Source organism: Thalassophryne amazonica, chromosome 2, assembly GCF_902500255.1.
Source record: "Thalassophryne amazonica chromosome 2, fThaAma1.1, whole genome shotgun sequence".
In the NCBI taxonomy this organism is placed as follows: Eukaryota; Metazoa; Chordata; class Actinopteri; order Batrachoidiformes; family Batrachoididae; genus Thalassophryne; species Thalassophryne amazonica.
The window spans coordinates 3,696,587-3,713,597 of NC_047104.1; the positions used below are offsets into that span (position 1 = coordinate 3,696,587).

General features: G+C 44.8%; 1 protein-coding gene across 1 annotated transcript in view; it reads left to right on the plus strand.

Annotated features, from left to right (window-relative positions):
• Window positions 1–17,011, plus strand: part of LOC117521768 (kinesin-like protein KIF23) — a 65,637-nt gene that overhangs the window by 30,922 nt on the left and 17,704 nt on the right. Inside the window, exons 10-18 of the mRNA XM_034183113.1 lie at window positions 4,216–4,318; window positions 4,422–4,501; window positions 4,612–4,731; window positions 4,850–5,009; window positions 13,897–14,049; window positions 14,736–14,902; window positions 15,912–16,085; window positions 16,175–16,375; window positions 16,547–16,813. Of these exons, the coding sequence (XP_034039004.1) occupies window positions 4,216–4,318; window positions 4,422–4,501; window positions 4,612–4,731; window positions 4,850–5,009; window positions 13,897–14,049; window positions 14,736–14,902; window positions 15,912–16,085; window positions 16,175–16,375; window positions 16,547–16,813 (1,425 nt within the window). The remainder of the gene's footprint in view (window positions 1–4,215; window positions 4,319–4,421; window positions 4,502–4,611; window positions 4,732–4,849; window positions 5,010–13,896; window positions 14,050–14,735; window positions 14,903–15,911; window positions 16,086–16,174; window positions 16,376–16,546; window positions 16,814–17,011) is intronic.

The window sequence follows — 17,011 nt, forward strand, 5'->3', positions numbered from 1 at the left end:
GCGACTCTGTTTTGAGAAATGTGAAGTTAGCGACACCAGCAACCATAGTCAATTGTCTTCCGGGGGCCAGAGCAGGCCACATTGAAGGAAATTTGAAACTGCTGGCTAAGGCTAAGTGTAAATTTGGTAAGATTGTAATTCACGTCGGCAGTAATGACACCCGGTTACGCCAATCGGAGGTCACTAAAATTAACATTGAATCGGTGTGTAACTTTGCAAAAACAATGTCGGACTCTGTAGTTTTCTCTGGGCCCCTCCCCAATCGGACCGGGAGTCACATGTTTAGCCGCATGTTCTCCTTGAATTGCTGGCTGTCTAAGTGGTGTCCAAAAAATGAGGTGGGCTTCATAGATAATTGGCGAAGCTTCTGTGGAAAACCTGGTCTTGTTAGGAGAGACGGCATCCATCCCACTTTGGATGGAGCAGCTCTCATTTCTAGAAATCTGGCCAATTTTCTTAAATCCTCCAAACCGTGACTATCCAGGGTTGGGACCAGGAAGCAGAGTTGTAGTCTTACACACCTCTCTGCAGCTTCTCTCCCCCTGCCATCCCCTCATTACCCCATCCCCGTAGAGACGGTGCCTGCTCCCAGACCACCAACAACCAGTAAAAATCTATTTAAGCATAAAAATTCAAAAAGAAAAAATAATATAGCACCTTCAACTGCACCACAGACTAAAACAGTTAAATGTGGTCTATTAAACATTAGGTCTCTTTCTTCTAAGTCCCTGTTAGTAAATGATATAATAATTGATCAACATATTGATTTATTCTGCCTTACAGAAACCTGGTTACAGCAGGATGAATATGTTAGTTTAAATGAGTCAACACCCCGGAGTCACACTAACTGCCAGAATGCTCGTAGCACGGGCCGAGGCAGAGGATTAGCAGCAATCTTCCATTCCAGCTTATTAATTAATCAAAAACCCAGACAGAGCTTTAATTCATTTGAAAGCTTGACTCTTAGTCTTGTCCATCCAAATTGGAAGTCCCAAAAACCAGTTTTATTTGTTATTATCTATCGTCCACCTGGTCATTACTGTGAGTTTCTCTGTGAATTTTCAGACCTTTTGTCTGACTTAGTGCTTAGCTCAGATAAGATAATATAGTGGGCGATTTTAACATCCACACAGATGCTGAGAATGACAGCCTCAACACTGCATTAATCTATTATTAGACTCAATTGGCTTTGCTCAAATGTAAATGAGTCCACCCACCACTTTAATCATATCTTAGATCTTGTTCTGACTTATGGTATGGAAATTGAAGACTTAACAGTATTCCCTGAAAACTCCCTTCTGTCTGATCATTTCTTAATAACATTTACATTTACTCTGATGGACTACCTAGCAGTGGGGAATAAGTTTCATTACACTAGAAGTCTTTCAGAAAGCGCTGTAACTAGTTTTAAGGATATGATTCCTTCTTTATGTTCTCTAATGCCATATACCAACACAGTGCAAAGTAGCTACCTAAACTCTGTGAGATAGAGTATCTCGTCAATAGTTTTACATCCTCATTGAAGACAACTTTGGATGCTGTAGCTCCTCTGAAAAAGAGAGCTTTAAATCATAAGTGCCTGACTCTGTGGTATAACTCACAGACTCGTAGCTTAAAGCAGATAACCCGTAAGTTGGAGAGGAAATGGCGTCTCACTAATTTAGATCTTCACTTAGCCTGGAAAAAGAGTCTGTTGCTCTATAAAAAAGCCCTCCATAAAGCTAGGACATCTTACTACTCATCACTAATTGAAGGAAATAAGAACAACCCCAGGTTTCGTTTCAGCACTGTAGCCAGGCTGACAAAGAGTCAGAGCTCTATTGAGCCGAGTATTCCTTTAACTTTAACTAGTAATGACTTCATGACTTTCTTTGCTAATAAAATTTTAACTATTAGAGAAAAAATTACTCATAACCATCCCAAAGACGTATCGTTATCCTTGGCTGCTTTCAGTGATGCCGGTATTTGGTTAGACTCTTTCTCTCCGATTGTTCTGTCTGAGTTATTTTCATTAGTTACTTCATCCAAACCATCAACATGTCTATTAGACCCCATTCCTACCAGGCTGCTCAAGGAAGCCCTACCATTATTTAATGCTTCGATCTTAAATATCTTTATTAGTTGGCTATGTACCACAGGCTTTTAAGGTGGCAGTAATTAAACCATTACTTAAAAAGCCATCACTTGACCCAACTATCTTAGCTAATTATAGGCCAATCTCCAACCTTCCTTTTCTCTCAAAAATTCTTGAAAGGGTAGTTGTAAAACAGCTAACTGATCATCTGCAGAGGAATGGTCTATTTGAAGAGTTTCAGTCAGGTTTTAGAATTCATCATAGTACAGAAACAGCATTAGTGAAGGTTACAAATGATCTTCTTATGGCCTCGGACAGTGGACTCATCTCTGTGCTTGTTCTGTTAGACCTCAGTGCTGCTTTTGATACTGTTGACCATAAAATTTTATTACAGAGATTAGAGCATGCCATAGGTATTAAAGACACTGCGCTGCGGTGGTTTGAATCATATTTATCTAATAGATTACAATTTGTTCATGTAAATGGGGAGTCTTCTTCACAGACTAAGGTTAATTATGGAGTTCCACAAGGTTCTGTGCTAGGACCAATTTTATTCACTTTATACATGCTTCCCTTAGGCAGTATTATTAGACAGCATTGCTTAAATTTTCATTGTTACGCAGATGATACCCAGCTTTATCTATCGATGAAGCCAGAGGACACACACCAATTAGCTAAACTGCAGGATTGTCTTACAGATATAAAGACATGGATGACCTCTAATTTCCTGCTTTTAAACTCAGATAAAACTGACGTTATTGTACTTGGCCCCACAAATCTTAGAAACATGGTGTCTAACCAGATCCTTACTCTGGATGGCATTACCCTGACCTCTAGTAATACTGTGAGAAATCTTGGAGTCATTTTTGATCAGGATATGTCATTCAATGCGCATATTAAACAAATATGTAGGACTGCTTTTTTGCATTTACGCAATATCTCTAAAATTAGAAAGGTCTTGTCTCAGAGTGATGCTGAAAAACTAATTCATGCATTTATTTCCTCTAGGCTGGACTATTGTAATTCATTATTATCAGGTTGTCCTAAAAGTTCCCTGAAAAGCCTTCAGTTAATTCAAAATGCTGCAGCTAGAGTACTGACAGGGACTAGAAGGAGAGAGCATATCTCACCCATATTGGCCTCTCTTCATTGGCTTCCTGTTAATTCTAGAATAGAATTTAAAATTCTTCTTCTTACTTATAAGGTTTTGAATAATCAGGTCCCATCTTATCTTAGGGACCTCATAGTACCATATCACCCCAATAGAGCGCTTTGCTCTCAGACTGCAGGCTTACTTGTAGTTCCTAGGGTTTGTAAGAGTAGAATGGGAGGCAGAGCCTTCAGCTTTCAGGCTCCTCTCCTGTGGAACCAGCTCCCAATTCAGATCAGGGAGACAGACACCCTCTCTACTTTTAAGATTAGGCTTAAAACTTTCCTTTTTGCTAAAGCTTATAGTTAGGGCTGGATCAGGTGACCCTGAACCATCCCTTAGTTATGCTGCTATAGACTTAGACCGCTGGGGGTTCCCATGATGCACTGAGTGTTTCTTTCTCTTTTTGCTCTGTATGCACCACTCTGCATTTAATCATTAGTGATTGATCTCTGCTCCCCTCCACAGCATGTCTTTTTCCTGGTTCTCTCCCTCAGCCCCAACCAGTCCCAGCAGAAGACTGCCCCTCCCTGAGCCTGATTCTGCTGGAGGTTTCTTCCTGTTAAAATGGAGTTTTTCCTTCACACTGTTGCCAAGTGCTTGCTCACAGGGGGTCGTTTTGACCGTTGGGGTTTTTACGTAATTATTGTATGGCTTTGCTTTACAATATAAAGCGCCTTGGGGCAACTGTTTGTTGTGATTTGGCGCTATATAAATAAAATTGATTGATTGATTGATTGATCCACCGATTGACACAAAGATCGCCACATCATCTGTGAAGTCAAGGTCAGTAAACCTTGCCAGCGACGACACAGCCCTACCCCAGCACCCAGCTCGTACAAACACTGAAGTGTGTGGGAGCCAGAACACACCACTGGCCAACGCCAACAGTATCTGTGGAAGAGCTGGTTCTCAGTACTGATCGCCGGATGGAGAAATGATGCACTTCATTCACGTTCACTGTGATGTGACAAGCTGTTACTGATTTCAGGATAAAAACCAGGTGACAGTCAGCCAGCTGTGCCTGGTGGACCTAGCAGGGAGTGAGCGCACCACCAGAACCAGAGCCGAGGGCGCCCGTCTCCGGGAAGCTGGTCAGTTCACTGACCTTTTTTCCACAGGAAACATTTATATTCTATGTTGTAACCATATTTATGCTATTATGAAGAAATGCAAACATTTTCACCTTAATAACAGGAAACATTAACCAGTCTTTGATGACACTGCGAACATGTATGGAAGTCCTACGTGAGAACCAGATGTGTGGAACAAATAAGGCTAGTATTTTTTTTCCCATGTACATTTAAATTATTATTATTATAATACGGAACATTTGCAATTCCTCTGTTTATATCCCAGAATGTTAATTCTCTTGTTTTTAAATCAGATGGTACCATATCGGGACTCAAAAATAACGCATCTGTTTAAAAACTACTTCGATGGGGAGGGAAGAGTCAGGATGGTTGTGTGCGTCAATCCAAAGGCTGATGATTACGAAGAAACAGTGGTGAGACTTTTCTGGATTTCTTCAGTAGATGAAGAAATTTCTCGCAAAAAGTATTTTATGTCACATTTTATGAAGCTCACTCCCTGAGTTAACATGTTGGTTTTGTTGTGTACTGCAGCTGGTGATGCGTTTTGCTGAGATGACGCAGGAGGTGGAGGTAGTGCGACCTGTTGACCTGCCAATCTGTGTGCTTCCACCAGGACGCAGACAAAAATATCAGGCCGTCAGAGATGAGCTGGTGCGTCGCCTGGAGGAGCGTGGCGGCCCCATTAATGATGGTAAACGATGTGCTGATGACATGTCGTCATATGAAGATGTGACAAATCCAGTTTTCTTTGGTACAATATAGTAAATCAAGCTGGACTTGAAAGCTGGATAACTTGCAGTCCTGGTCACAAATACTGGGAAGCCTGAATTTTAAGAAAATTTTCAGGTACCTTGACACTTGCACAAATTTGATCCCTGCACTCTGGCGTGCCAGTGAATAAACTCATCGTAAACTGTGTGTGGCTGAGTGCCAGTGCGCACAGAAAGATTTGAAATGTTCAAAACTTCTGGTGTGCATTATTTTTGTAAACTAGTCGTGAACATTGCGCAACCTATTTGAAAACACTGCGTGTCAGTGTGTCTCATTGTGCACAGCGCATCTGAATGATGATAACAAGCTTTTACATCTATAATAAACATCATTTAACAGATACCTTATCTAACTCAGAAGAAGGAATGAAAATGCAACTGTTTACCAATCATTACAATATGCATATTATAAATTGTTACCTTTGAGCCAAAGGTCCAACTGTGTTCTCCACCGCACAACGTGCACGAGACCATCTACACCTGCAGATCATTTCTCTATGATTCTGGAAGTGACGGGAGATAAATCAGTTTCTGAGAGCAAATGCGTCATTGGCTAGGAAAGGATTATTTTATATAGCATGGTGTCAATCGGGACGCTTTGGCATGACTAGTTGCATGATTGCTGATTCTGTCTGTAGCTGCTTCCCAGTTCATGACCCCCAGGGATGCAGGGTTCATATGTTCCCTCAGTAACCATCATGAGAAAAGCTAAACGAAAGCCATCATTAACACCTAAACAGAAAAAACAAGGTTACAATGGGCTAAGGAAAAGCAATCGTGGACTGTGGATGACTGGATGAAAGTCACATTCAGTCATGAATCTCGAATTTGCATTGGGCAAGGTGATGATGCTGGAACTTTTGTTTGGTGCCGTTCCAATGAGATTTATAAAGATGACTGCCTGAAGAGAACATGTAAATTTCCACAGTCATTGATGATATGGGGCTGCATGTCAGGTAAAGGCACTGGGGAGATGGCTGTCATTACATCATCAATAAATGCACAAGTTTATGTTGATATTTTGGACACTTTTCTTATCCCATCAATTGAAAGTATGTTTGGGGATGATGTTCAAATCATTTTTCAAGATGATAATGCATCTTGCCATAGAGCAAAAACTGTGAAAACATTCCTTGCAAAAAGACACATAGAGTCAATGTCATGGCCTGCAAATAGTCCGGATCTTAATCCAATTGAAAATTGGATTAAGCAGAAACAGCATAGAAGAGGATGCTGGAGACCATCAAGTGATAAAACATCTACAACATATTTCTGCGGACATTGAAAGATCCGGGCCTCCTGAGGAAGTACAGCCTGCTCTGACCTTTCTTATACACAATATCTGTGTTTACAGTCTAGTCCAGTTTGTTGTCTATGTGGACTTTCAGGTACTTGTAGTCTACAATGTCCACCTCAGTTCCATTGATGGTAACTGGGCTCGGACAAGTCTTCCATCTTCTAAAGTCCAGCACCACCTCCTTCGTCTTAAATATGTTGAGCTGCAGGTGAATGAGTCCACACCACTCCACAAACCTGTCCACCACACTCCTGTACTCAGCCTTCTGGTCCCTGCTGATGCAGCCTACAATGGCAGAGTCATCCAAAAACTTCTGCAGGTGGCAGGACTGTGACCAGAACCTGAAGTCTGAGGTGTAGAGTGTGAACAGGAAGGGAGAGAGGACCATCCCCTGTGGTGCCCCTGATGGTCACACACTCACTCATCTTCAACTGCTTTTTTGGGTTCGGGTCGCGGGGGCAACGGCTCCAGCAGGGGACCCCAGACTTCCCTTTCCCGTGCCACATTGACCACCTCTGACTGGTGGATCCCGAGGTGTTCCCAGGCCAGTGTGAGAGATATAATCTCTCCACCTAGTCCTGGGTCTTCCCTGGGGTCTCCTCCCAGATGGACGTGTCTGGAACACCTCCCTAGGGATGCGCTCAGGAGGCATCCTTACCAGATGACCGAACCACCTTAGCTGGCTCCTTTCAACGCAAAGAAGCAACTACTCTACTCCGAGCTCCCCACGGATGACCGAACTTCTTACCCTATCTCTAAGGTAGACACCAGCCACCCTCCTGAGGAAGCCCATATCGGCCGCTTGCACCTGTGATCTAGTTCTTTCGGTCATGACCCAACCCTCATGACCGCAGGTGAGAGTAGGAATGAAGATTGACCAGTAGATCGAGAGTTTCACCTTTTGGGTCAGCTCCCTTTTGTCACAACAGTACGGTAGAGCGAATGCAACACTGCCCCTGCTGCACTGATTCTCCAGCCAATCTCACGCTTCATCGTCCCCTCACTCGTGAACAAGACCCCGAGGTACTTGAACTCCTTCACTTAAGGCAAGGCCGTATTCCCTCCCCGGAATAGGCATCCATCGGTTTTCTGCTGAGAACCATGACCTCAGATTTATAGGTGCTGATCCTCATCCCAGCCGCTTCACACTCGGCTGCGAACCGATCCAGTGAGTGTTGGAGGTCACCGGCCAACGAAGCCAGCAGGACCACATCATCTGCAAAAAGCAGTGATGAGACCCTGAGCCCACCAAACCGAACTGCCGAGCACCTAGAGATTGGATGGCCCTGAGAAGGGACCCCCTCACTCCATACTCCCGCAGCACCCACAGTATCTTCCAGGGTACCTGATCATAGGTCTTTTCCAAGTCCATAAAACACATATTGACTGGGTGGCATAGTCCCAGGCACCCTCCAGGATCCTTGTGAGAGTAAAGAGCTGGTCGGTTGTTCCACGACCATGACGGAACCTGCATTTTTCCTCTTCAATCAGAGGTTTGACTATCGGCCAAACCCTCCTTTCCACCACCCTGGAGTAGACTTTACGAGGGAGGCTGAGTATTGTGATGCCCCTGGAGTCGGCACCCACTCTCTGGTCCCCCTTTTTAAATATGGGGACCTCCACCCCAGTTTGCCACTCCTTAGACACTGTCCCAGACCTCAACGCAATGTTGAAGCGATGTCTCATCCAAGACAGTCCCTCCACACCCAGAGCCTTCAGCATTTCTGGACGGATCTCATCAACCCACGGGGCCTTGCCATTGCGGAGTTGTTTGACTACCTAAGTGACTTCCACCAGGGAAATTGATGAAAATCCTCCATCAGTTTCCAGCTCTGCCCTTACTTTATAGGGCGCTCCGGTCTGATGCAGGAGTTCCTCAAAGTGTTCCTTCCAGCGCCGAATTACATCCTCAGTTGATGTCAACAGAGTCCCATCCTTACTGTAGACAGCTTGGATGGTGCCCCATTTCCCCTGCTGAGGTGCCTCACAGTCCGCCAGAAGCACCTTGGTGCAGACCAAAAGGCCTTCTCTATGGTTGCTCCGATCTCCTCCCACACCCGCTGCTTTGCCTCCCCACAGCAGAGTCTGCTGCCCTTTGTGCCTGTCGGTACATGCAACTGCCTCTGGAGTTCTCCGAGATAACATATCCCTGAAGGACTCCTTCTTCAGTCAGATGGCTTCCTTGACCACCGGTGTCCACCACGATGTTTGAGGGTTGCTGCCCCTTGAGGCACCTAAGACCTTCAGGCCACAGCTCCCCGCTGCAGCTTCAGCAGTGGAAGCTTTGAACATTGCCCATTCTGGTTCAATGCCCCCAACCTCCACAGGGATGCTGGAGAAGCTCTGCCGGAGGCGTGAGTTGAAACAAGGGCGCAATTTAGAACTAGAAATTGGGGGGGACAAAGTGCGAGGCCCGCAGGGCCGAAGCCCATAGACCAGGGGTCTGGGGGCTGCTTTAGGCCCCCAGAAGCCAATGGTTTCTAGATAAACTCAGATGCACTTTGAGCATCCAGAACAGTAATTTTAATGTTTTGAGAAGAACATAAAGTGGACACCATTTGACTTATACAATTTGAAACTGTGGATATAAGTACTTTATTCTGAGAATAGCCAGCATTGATTTTATTAACATCCTGATATAAATAAGGTATCACCACATGTGTAGAACTCAAAAAGAATGATAGGTTGAGTTTTCATAAAAAAAAAAAAAAAAACCTGCAATGTGGTAAAATGTATTCATAAATATGAAAGAACAGGCTCTTATTAATTATTAACTATCGCATACTGTATTTTTTTTCTCAAGATTTGTTTTCGCATAAGTTTGAAAAAACAACAGATCGTAAGTTTACTTTAATTTTATTAATTTTAATAAAATAAATTTTAATAAATTAAATTTTCGAAGTGGCACTAATGACAACACTCATACTGAACATAATTTCGCTTGCATAGACTGATTTTGGAGATCAAGCAATAATTGCAGGTCCCAGATAGCTTTTCTGGTTTCCTTTTCTAACTTTCAGAATTTAGTAAATTAGCATATGGTCCATTGATACTTATGTGTAGACACTAGTCCCTAGAGGCAACTATTTTTGGTTTCAAATCTGGTCAAATGCAGTCCCAGAAAATTCAGAATGTGACAAACAAGAAACAGGTGTTGGAAACAAGTCAATGCTGCTAAAAATACAAACTTGCGAAACAAAGATACTATTCTTACATGGTTTGCACATAAGACTGACATAGCATGTTTCAAGGACACACATATGTCAGAAGGTGGGGGGGGGGGCATACCATATTCTGTCCCCCCTGGTTGAAAAGGTGGGGGAGACATGTCCCCCTTATCCCCCACCAAATTGCGCCCATGAGTTGAAGATCTGTCAGACAGTGGGCTCCTCCTATCTGTTTGGGCTTACCAGGTCTGTCCAAAATCCTCCCCCACCCTCTGATCCAACTCACCACCGGATGGTGATCAGTTGACAGCTCTGACCCTCTCTTCACCTATGTGTCCAGAACATGCGGCCTCAAATCAGATGATACAATCACAAAATCGATCATCGATCTTCTGCCTAGGGTGCTCTGGTACCATGTACACTTACGAGCATCCTTATGTTCGAACATGGTGTTCGTTTTGGACAGTCCGTGACTAGCACAGAAGTCTAATAACAACCGACCATTCGGGTTTAGACCAGGGAGGCCGTTCCTCCCAATCACACCTCTCCAGGTGTCTGTCATTTTCCACGTGTGTGTTGAAGTCCCCCAGCAGAACAATGGAATCCTCCATACAGGACTCCATTTAGGGACTCCAAGAAGGCCGAATACTCCAAAATGCTGTTCGGTGCATACGCACAAACAGTCAGAGTTCCCCCTTCATGTCCACCTTCATCCGCCTTCATGTCACGTAGCTTATTGCTGAGCAGGTCAGGCTGGATGGTGTTGAACACACTGGAGAAGTCGAAGAACATGACTCTAACAGTGCTACCTGCCTCCTCCAGGTGAGAATAAGATCTGTGCAGCATGAAGATGATGGCATCCTCCACTCCCCTGTTGGGCTGGTATCTGATGGTTCCATGACTGTGCGGAGGAGCCCCAGGATGAGTCCTTTTTTTTTTCTTTTTTTTTTCATTACATGTGATGTTCGGGCCACAGGTCTGTAGTCATTATGTGTGTTGTGGTTTTTCTACTTGGGCACAGGGACCAGACATGAGGTTTCCCCCGCTCAGGAAAAATCATGTGGCTCAGGCTCAAGTTGAAGATGTGCTGGAAAATCCCACACAGCTGGATATCATGTCCCTTCAGCACTCTGGGGTCGAGGCCGTCAGGACCCTCAGTCTTTCCTGGACACAGGAGACTGAATTCTCTTCTCTCCTCCTCTACAGTGATGGTGGTGGGATGCGTGGTGGAGGGAGGGGAGTGGGGGCAGATTGGTGAGAGGAGGGCGGTGGTAATAATCAGTGTGTGATGTGAGTGCACAGAGGAGGGGGGCACTGAGAGGAGCTGGGGGAAGGGTGGGAAGGAGTCCATGTTGTCAAACCTGTTGAAGAACAGATTTGACAACATGGAGGTGTCCTTCCATCATCTGGTCCACCTTCTTACCATGACTAGTGATGGCTCTCATCCCCTTCCACACCTCCCTCATGTTGTTCCGCTGGAGCTTGCTCTCCAGCTTCTTCCTGTTATTGTCCTTCCCCTCTGTGATCTTCTTCCTCAGTTCCTCTTCAGTTCCTCTCTGTCTCCACTCCTGAATGCAGCCTTCTTCTTGTTCAGTGTGGTCTTGATGTCCTTGGTCACCCACCGTTTGTTATTAGGCTGATGGCGCACAGTCTTGGTTTAGGATGATATTGTCTGTACAGAAGTTGATATGATCCGTTTTGCAGTCTGTAATGCTTTTGATGTCCTCCCCCTGAGCGTCACAGAGCACACCCCAGTCGGTCGCCTCAAAACATCCCCTAAGACTGTCTGCAGCCTCCTCTGACCACCTCCGTGCCATTCTGTTGATCACAGGTTGCTGACAAACTGCAGGAATGCAAATTGGCTCAGTAGACCAGGTTATGGTCCACTTTTCCAAGGGGGGGAGGGGGGGTGCTCTGGCACTGTGCTTCTTTGACATTAGCGTACAGCCAGTCTATAGTCTTATTGTCTCTTATTTTACAATCAACAAACTGCTTGAAAGTGGGAAGGAAATCACATTGTAGGATTTTTAAAGAATTTATTTGGTCAATAACAAACAAGCAAGATTTCTGACTCTCACAGACCTGTAACTTCTTCTTTAAGAAGCTCTTCTGTCCTCCACCTGTTACCTGTATTAATGGCACCTGTTTGAACTCGTTATCTGTATAAAAGACACCTGTCCACAGCCTCAAACAGTCAGATTCCAAACTCAACCACGACCAAGACCAAAGAGCTGTCGAAGGACACCAGGAAGAAAATTGTAGATGTACACCAGGCTGGGAAGAGTGAATCTACAATAGTCACGCAGGTTGGTGTGAATAAATCAACTGGGAGCAATTGTAAGAAAATGGAAGACATACAAGACCATTGATAATCTCCCTCGATCCGGGGCTCCACGCAAGATGTCATCCCGTGGGGTCAAAATGATCACGAGAACGGTGAACAAAAATCCCAGAACTACACGGAGGGACCTGATGAATGACCTGCAGAGAGCTGGGACCAAAGTAACAAAGGCTACACACTACGAAGAGAGGGACTCAACTCCTGCAGTGCCAGGTGTGTCCCCCTGCTTAACACAGTACGTGTCCAGGCCCGTCTGAAGTTTGCCAGAGAGCATATGGATGATCCAGAAGAGGATTGGGAGACTATCATGTGGTCAGATAAAACCAAAATAGAACATTTTGGTAAAAAAATAAACTCATCGTGTTTGGAGGAATAAGAATGCTGAGTTGCATTCCAAGAACACCATATCTACTGTGAAGCATGGGGGTGGAAACATCATGCTTTGGGGCTGTTTTTCTGCAAAGGGACAGGACGACTGATCCATGTTAAGGGAAGAATGAACGGGGCCATGTATCGTGAGATTTTAAGCCAAAACCTCCTTCCATCAGTGAGAGCATTGAAGATGCAACGTGGCTGGGTCTTCCAGCATGACCATGATCCCAAACATACCGCTCAGGCAACGAAGGAGTGGGTCTGTAAAAAGCATTTCAAGGTCCTGGAGTGGCCGAGCCAGTCTCCAGACCTCAACACCATAGAAAATTTGTTGAGGGAGTTGAAAGTTCATGTTGCCCAGCAACAGCCCCAAAACATCACTGTTCTAGAGGAGATCTGCATGGAGGAATGGACCAAAATACCAGCTACAGTGTGTGCAAACCTGGTGAAGACTTCCAGGAAACAAAGATTATGTTAGAGTATTGAGTTGAACTTTTGTTATTGACCAAATACTTATTTTCACCATAATTTACAAATAAATTATTTAAAAATCCTACAGTGTGATTTTCTAGATTTTTTTTTTTCTTATTTTGTCTCTCATAGTTGAAGTTTACCTATGATGAAAATTACAGACCTCTCTCATCTTTCTAAGTAGGAGAACTTGCACAATCAGGGGCTGACTAAACACTTTTTGGCCCCACTGTAATAGTTTGGCTGTGTGCTGCTGGTTACAGTAGTGGCCTCATAGACACAATCTCCATATTATAGGCCAAGGTGAGTCTCTGTGATGAACACGGCACTTAACTGATTTATTTGACATTTCAGTGAAGGCACAGAAATGCAGGCATTTGTACCGTTTATTCTCCACTTAGTGAGCGTAGCCAGCGAGTGGCTACCAGTGATTTAAAATGTATTCACTCACATGCAAATTAACATATTTATAATGAGGAATATTTGAAGATTATTAAACCCAGTCTCTGGACAGACTCTGGGGAAAGTTCCAGCGACTGCATGGCAAGATCTGCTGACTGCAGGGAAAGGCCGCAAGCCAGGATCCTTTTGGGGGCGTGTCAGACCAATGGGTCAGTTTTGAGCTTGGGGAGTGTCTGGGGTGGTATCTCTCAAGCTAAAGCTAGGGTTGGTTCCCCTTGTTGACTGAGGCGGGGGAGTCCTGTGTGCCTGCATCTGTGTAACACATCAGCATCTCCAAGGGTGGTGTGTCTATATATAGGTCTACTGGACGCTCATCTGCTTTCCACTATGGAATTTGAGGAAAAACTCCGGCAACAGTGAGCTTCAGGGATTCTATAGGCTTTACTTAAAATACATCTTTAAAAAAAAAAAAGCATCATCTGTAAATTATGTTTTGCAATTAAAGTTTATGCACATCATATTTGAGGTGACATCAAAAAGTTCTCTGTCTGACCCAGAAAAGATCACAGAAGAAAGTCTGTTGCATTATTTTTCCATCTCGTCTCCTTTAACCTCAATGCATTTGGTCCACGATGTTCAGGCCTCCAGATAGCTGTGTTTCTGGGCGAGGCCAAGAATGTTTTGAAGCACCGTTGTATGTTGAGTCTACACTTATTCAGTGATTTTGATGTTTGTAATGATTCATTTTATTGGCCCAGGTCCTCAAAGTCCACTGACTGAAAGCCTTCCAGCCCTGTACGCCTCAGAACTGTTGGACCCCTCAGATGAACAGACTCTGCCTCGTCTGCTTGATGCTCTGGAAAAGAGGCGTCTCATCCGCCAGATGCAGCTTGAACAGTTCAACCAAACTGGTAAAGAACATCTTTTCTACTGTCTGCGAGTCTGCTACTTGGTCTTTCTCTTCTTCCTTACTCACATCTTACGTGGGCTCCATGTTTCAGGTCAACTGTCAGACTGCCCGGGTCCTGAACCTCGTCTCTGTGCTGTCCTACGATGCTTCTAGATTTTGTTGTTGCATTCATTTTGCTGACATTTAAATAGCTTTACTTGACTGATTCTTCTCATGCATCTTTTACGGCAGAGGTCTCAAAGGGATTCCAGATAGGGCCAAGAGGGGGCAGGTTTTCTTTACAGCCTCCCACTCCAGCAGCTGACCTCACTGAGTAACATCACTTTGAGCTGATGGAATCAGTTAATCAGTGATGTCACCTGCTGGAGATTACAAAGAAAGCCTGCCCCCTCTTGGCACTTTCTAGAGTCCCTTTGAGACCTCTGCTTTATGGGGTCAGTAAATCAGACGATGTTGAAGTTTAAGGTACTCGGAGCAGGTGGGAAACTGGAATCATGTCATTCCAACTGTATAGTAGTGAATTGATAAATTCTGAAAAGTATTTTTGATACCATAATAAGCAGCCATGTTCACAGTGAAGCTGTCTGTGTGAGAGGTTTTTCTTCCTCTTCAGACAGTTTTCAGCAGCGATGCATCTTGAAGCTAAGTGACAAAGTTCTGATGATGTGTTGTCTTCTTCTTCTGCAGCCGGTTTGGTGAAATCGCAGCTGAAGCAACTCGAAAGCCAGAACAGTTCTAAGGAAACCTTTTCAAATGATCTGCAAAGTCAGCTGAACGAAAAGGAGAAATTCATTATCAGCCAGAGGACGGAGATCGAACGATTAGAGAAAAAATCCCAAACTCTGGAGTATAAGGTGCCGTCTCGTGTTCATATTTCTGTCAACATCTGGTTTATGACTCTCTACATAATTACTGATCAAAAAATGGTTTATTTTACTTCATGAAGAGGCAGTTTCCATTTTTTCTCTCTTTAATAAGGGTGTCATGTGATCACCCAGATCTGTTTATTTCCCCCAAAACATAAAAACAAAATGATAAAACTGGTCCAACAGTTGTTGGAGGGGTGGAGCCATTTATTGGAGTCAATAAATAATTGGTGCTGGATCAAATGATACAAGGATAAAGTTGCTCCCAGATGCTACAGTGTATTCTATGTCCTGCATTCTGTATTGCACAATTCTCACTATCGATTTGTATTTAACTGTCTTATGGCGGGCAGCACGGTGGCTTAGTGGTTAGAAGGTCATGGGTTCAATTCCCGCCTGTGGCCTTTCTGTGTGGAGTTTGCATGTTTTCCCCGTGTTTTTGTGGGTTTCCTCCAGGTGCTCTGGTTTCCTCCCACATCCAAAGACATGCGGGTTAGGTTGATTGGAAACTTTAAATTGTCCGTAGGTGTGCGAGTGGGTGTGTATGTGTTTGTTTGTCTGTTTGTGGCCCTGCGACAGACTGGCATCCTGTCACTGCTTGGTCCACTGGCGTCCTGTCCTGGGTGTACCCCGCCTATTTTTCAAGGTCCGACAGACATCAGCTGGATCAAGGGCCCAGAACCACCTCTTCCTGGAGTGGGGCAGCCTTAGAATCAAAAGTCAGGAAGATTATTAAAGATCAGCTATTGGGATGAAAGCCCACCGATCAGGATCAAAGCTCTGACATTAAGAATCAAAGGTCAGCAATCAGAATCAAAGGTCAGCACAAAGGATCAAAGTTTAATATCACAATCTAAGATGCGTAATCACGATTAAGGCTGTGATGTGTGTGTGATCCACTGAGTGTACATCTTCATTGAAGATATCATTTTATAAGATTGTTGTTCAAACCCCTGTTGAAAACCAAAAGAAAAAAAATGCTTTTCTTCATGTCCAGATTGACATCTTACAGAAGACAACAGACATGTACGAGCAGAACAAACGCTCGATGCAGCAGGAACTAGACACGCGGGAAGAACGGCTGCAGAAGGAGCTGTCTGAGAGGAGGCGTGTGGAGCAGCACATGCAGGGCCTGGTCACTGACACCAGGCTCAAGTGGGAGAAGGAGTGTGTGCGTAAAGTCGCCTTCATGTTGGGTCGACGTTGGTGTTTACGGTGTTTCAGTGATTTGTTTTGTCTTCCCATTTGTGACCAGAGCAGGAGAGACGTGTGAACGCCAAACAGCTGGAGCTGCAGAACAGGTTGTGGGTGAAGGACGAGAAGTTGAATCAGCTCAAAGCCATCGTGGCAGAAAGCGGCAGCGGCTGCTCTGCCGAGCGCACAGAGAAGCCCGAGAGACCGGCAAGGGCAAGGGAGCGCAACGTCCCCCAGAAGAGGTCCGCCTCGCCCTCGCCACTTCCTGTGAGTCGTTTGTGTCCGGTGTGCATGTCCTCCCTCTGCTGCTACCGTGTGTTTGAATCATCACAAAAATCAGACTGCGCACAGCAGCATTTTTCACTAATATGTCAGTAACACTGTGGACACGCCCTAACCATCCTCACTGCTTGGTCCACTTCTCTCATCACTTTTCAGGACTCCTCCCACCACCTTCCAGCACGAATTAGGGCACTTCAGGACCCCGCCTTTTCCTCCTCCCCTTCACCTTATCCCTCAGTCGCTTCCTGCATCTCTAAATGGGAGCAGAGGCGCCCCGTAGGCTCGAGCAGTCAGGTTTCAACCCCTCGGTTCACGAGCCGGACTCCCATTCCGTGCCACAGGAGAGCCCAGCGCTGGGCCCCGGACCCTGAAGCCCCGCCTACAGCTCTAGCCTACGGCCTAGATCTAGAGTCGGGCACACGGGTTAGTGAAAGGTCGTAGTGCCGCTTTTCCAACCAGGGACCAAGCCGTGCCGTAACGTGCACAACTGTAACTCCTGATTTTCCACCAAACAGGAAAAATGTGACAACTGAAGGTTTTGGAATATTTGTATTCCAACTCAAGTAAAATGTGAAGTTTAAAAAGCAAAAAAGTGACAGAATAAAAGAGAGAAAACATTCG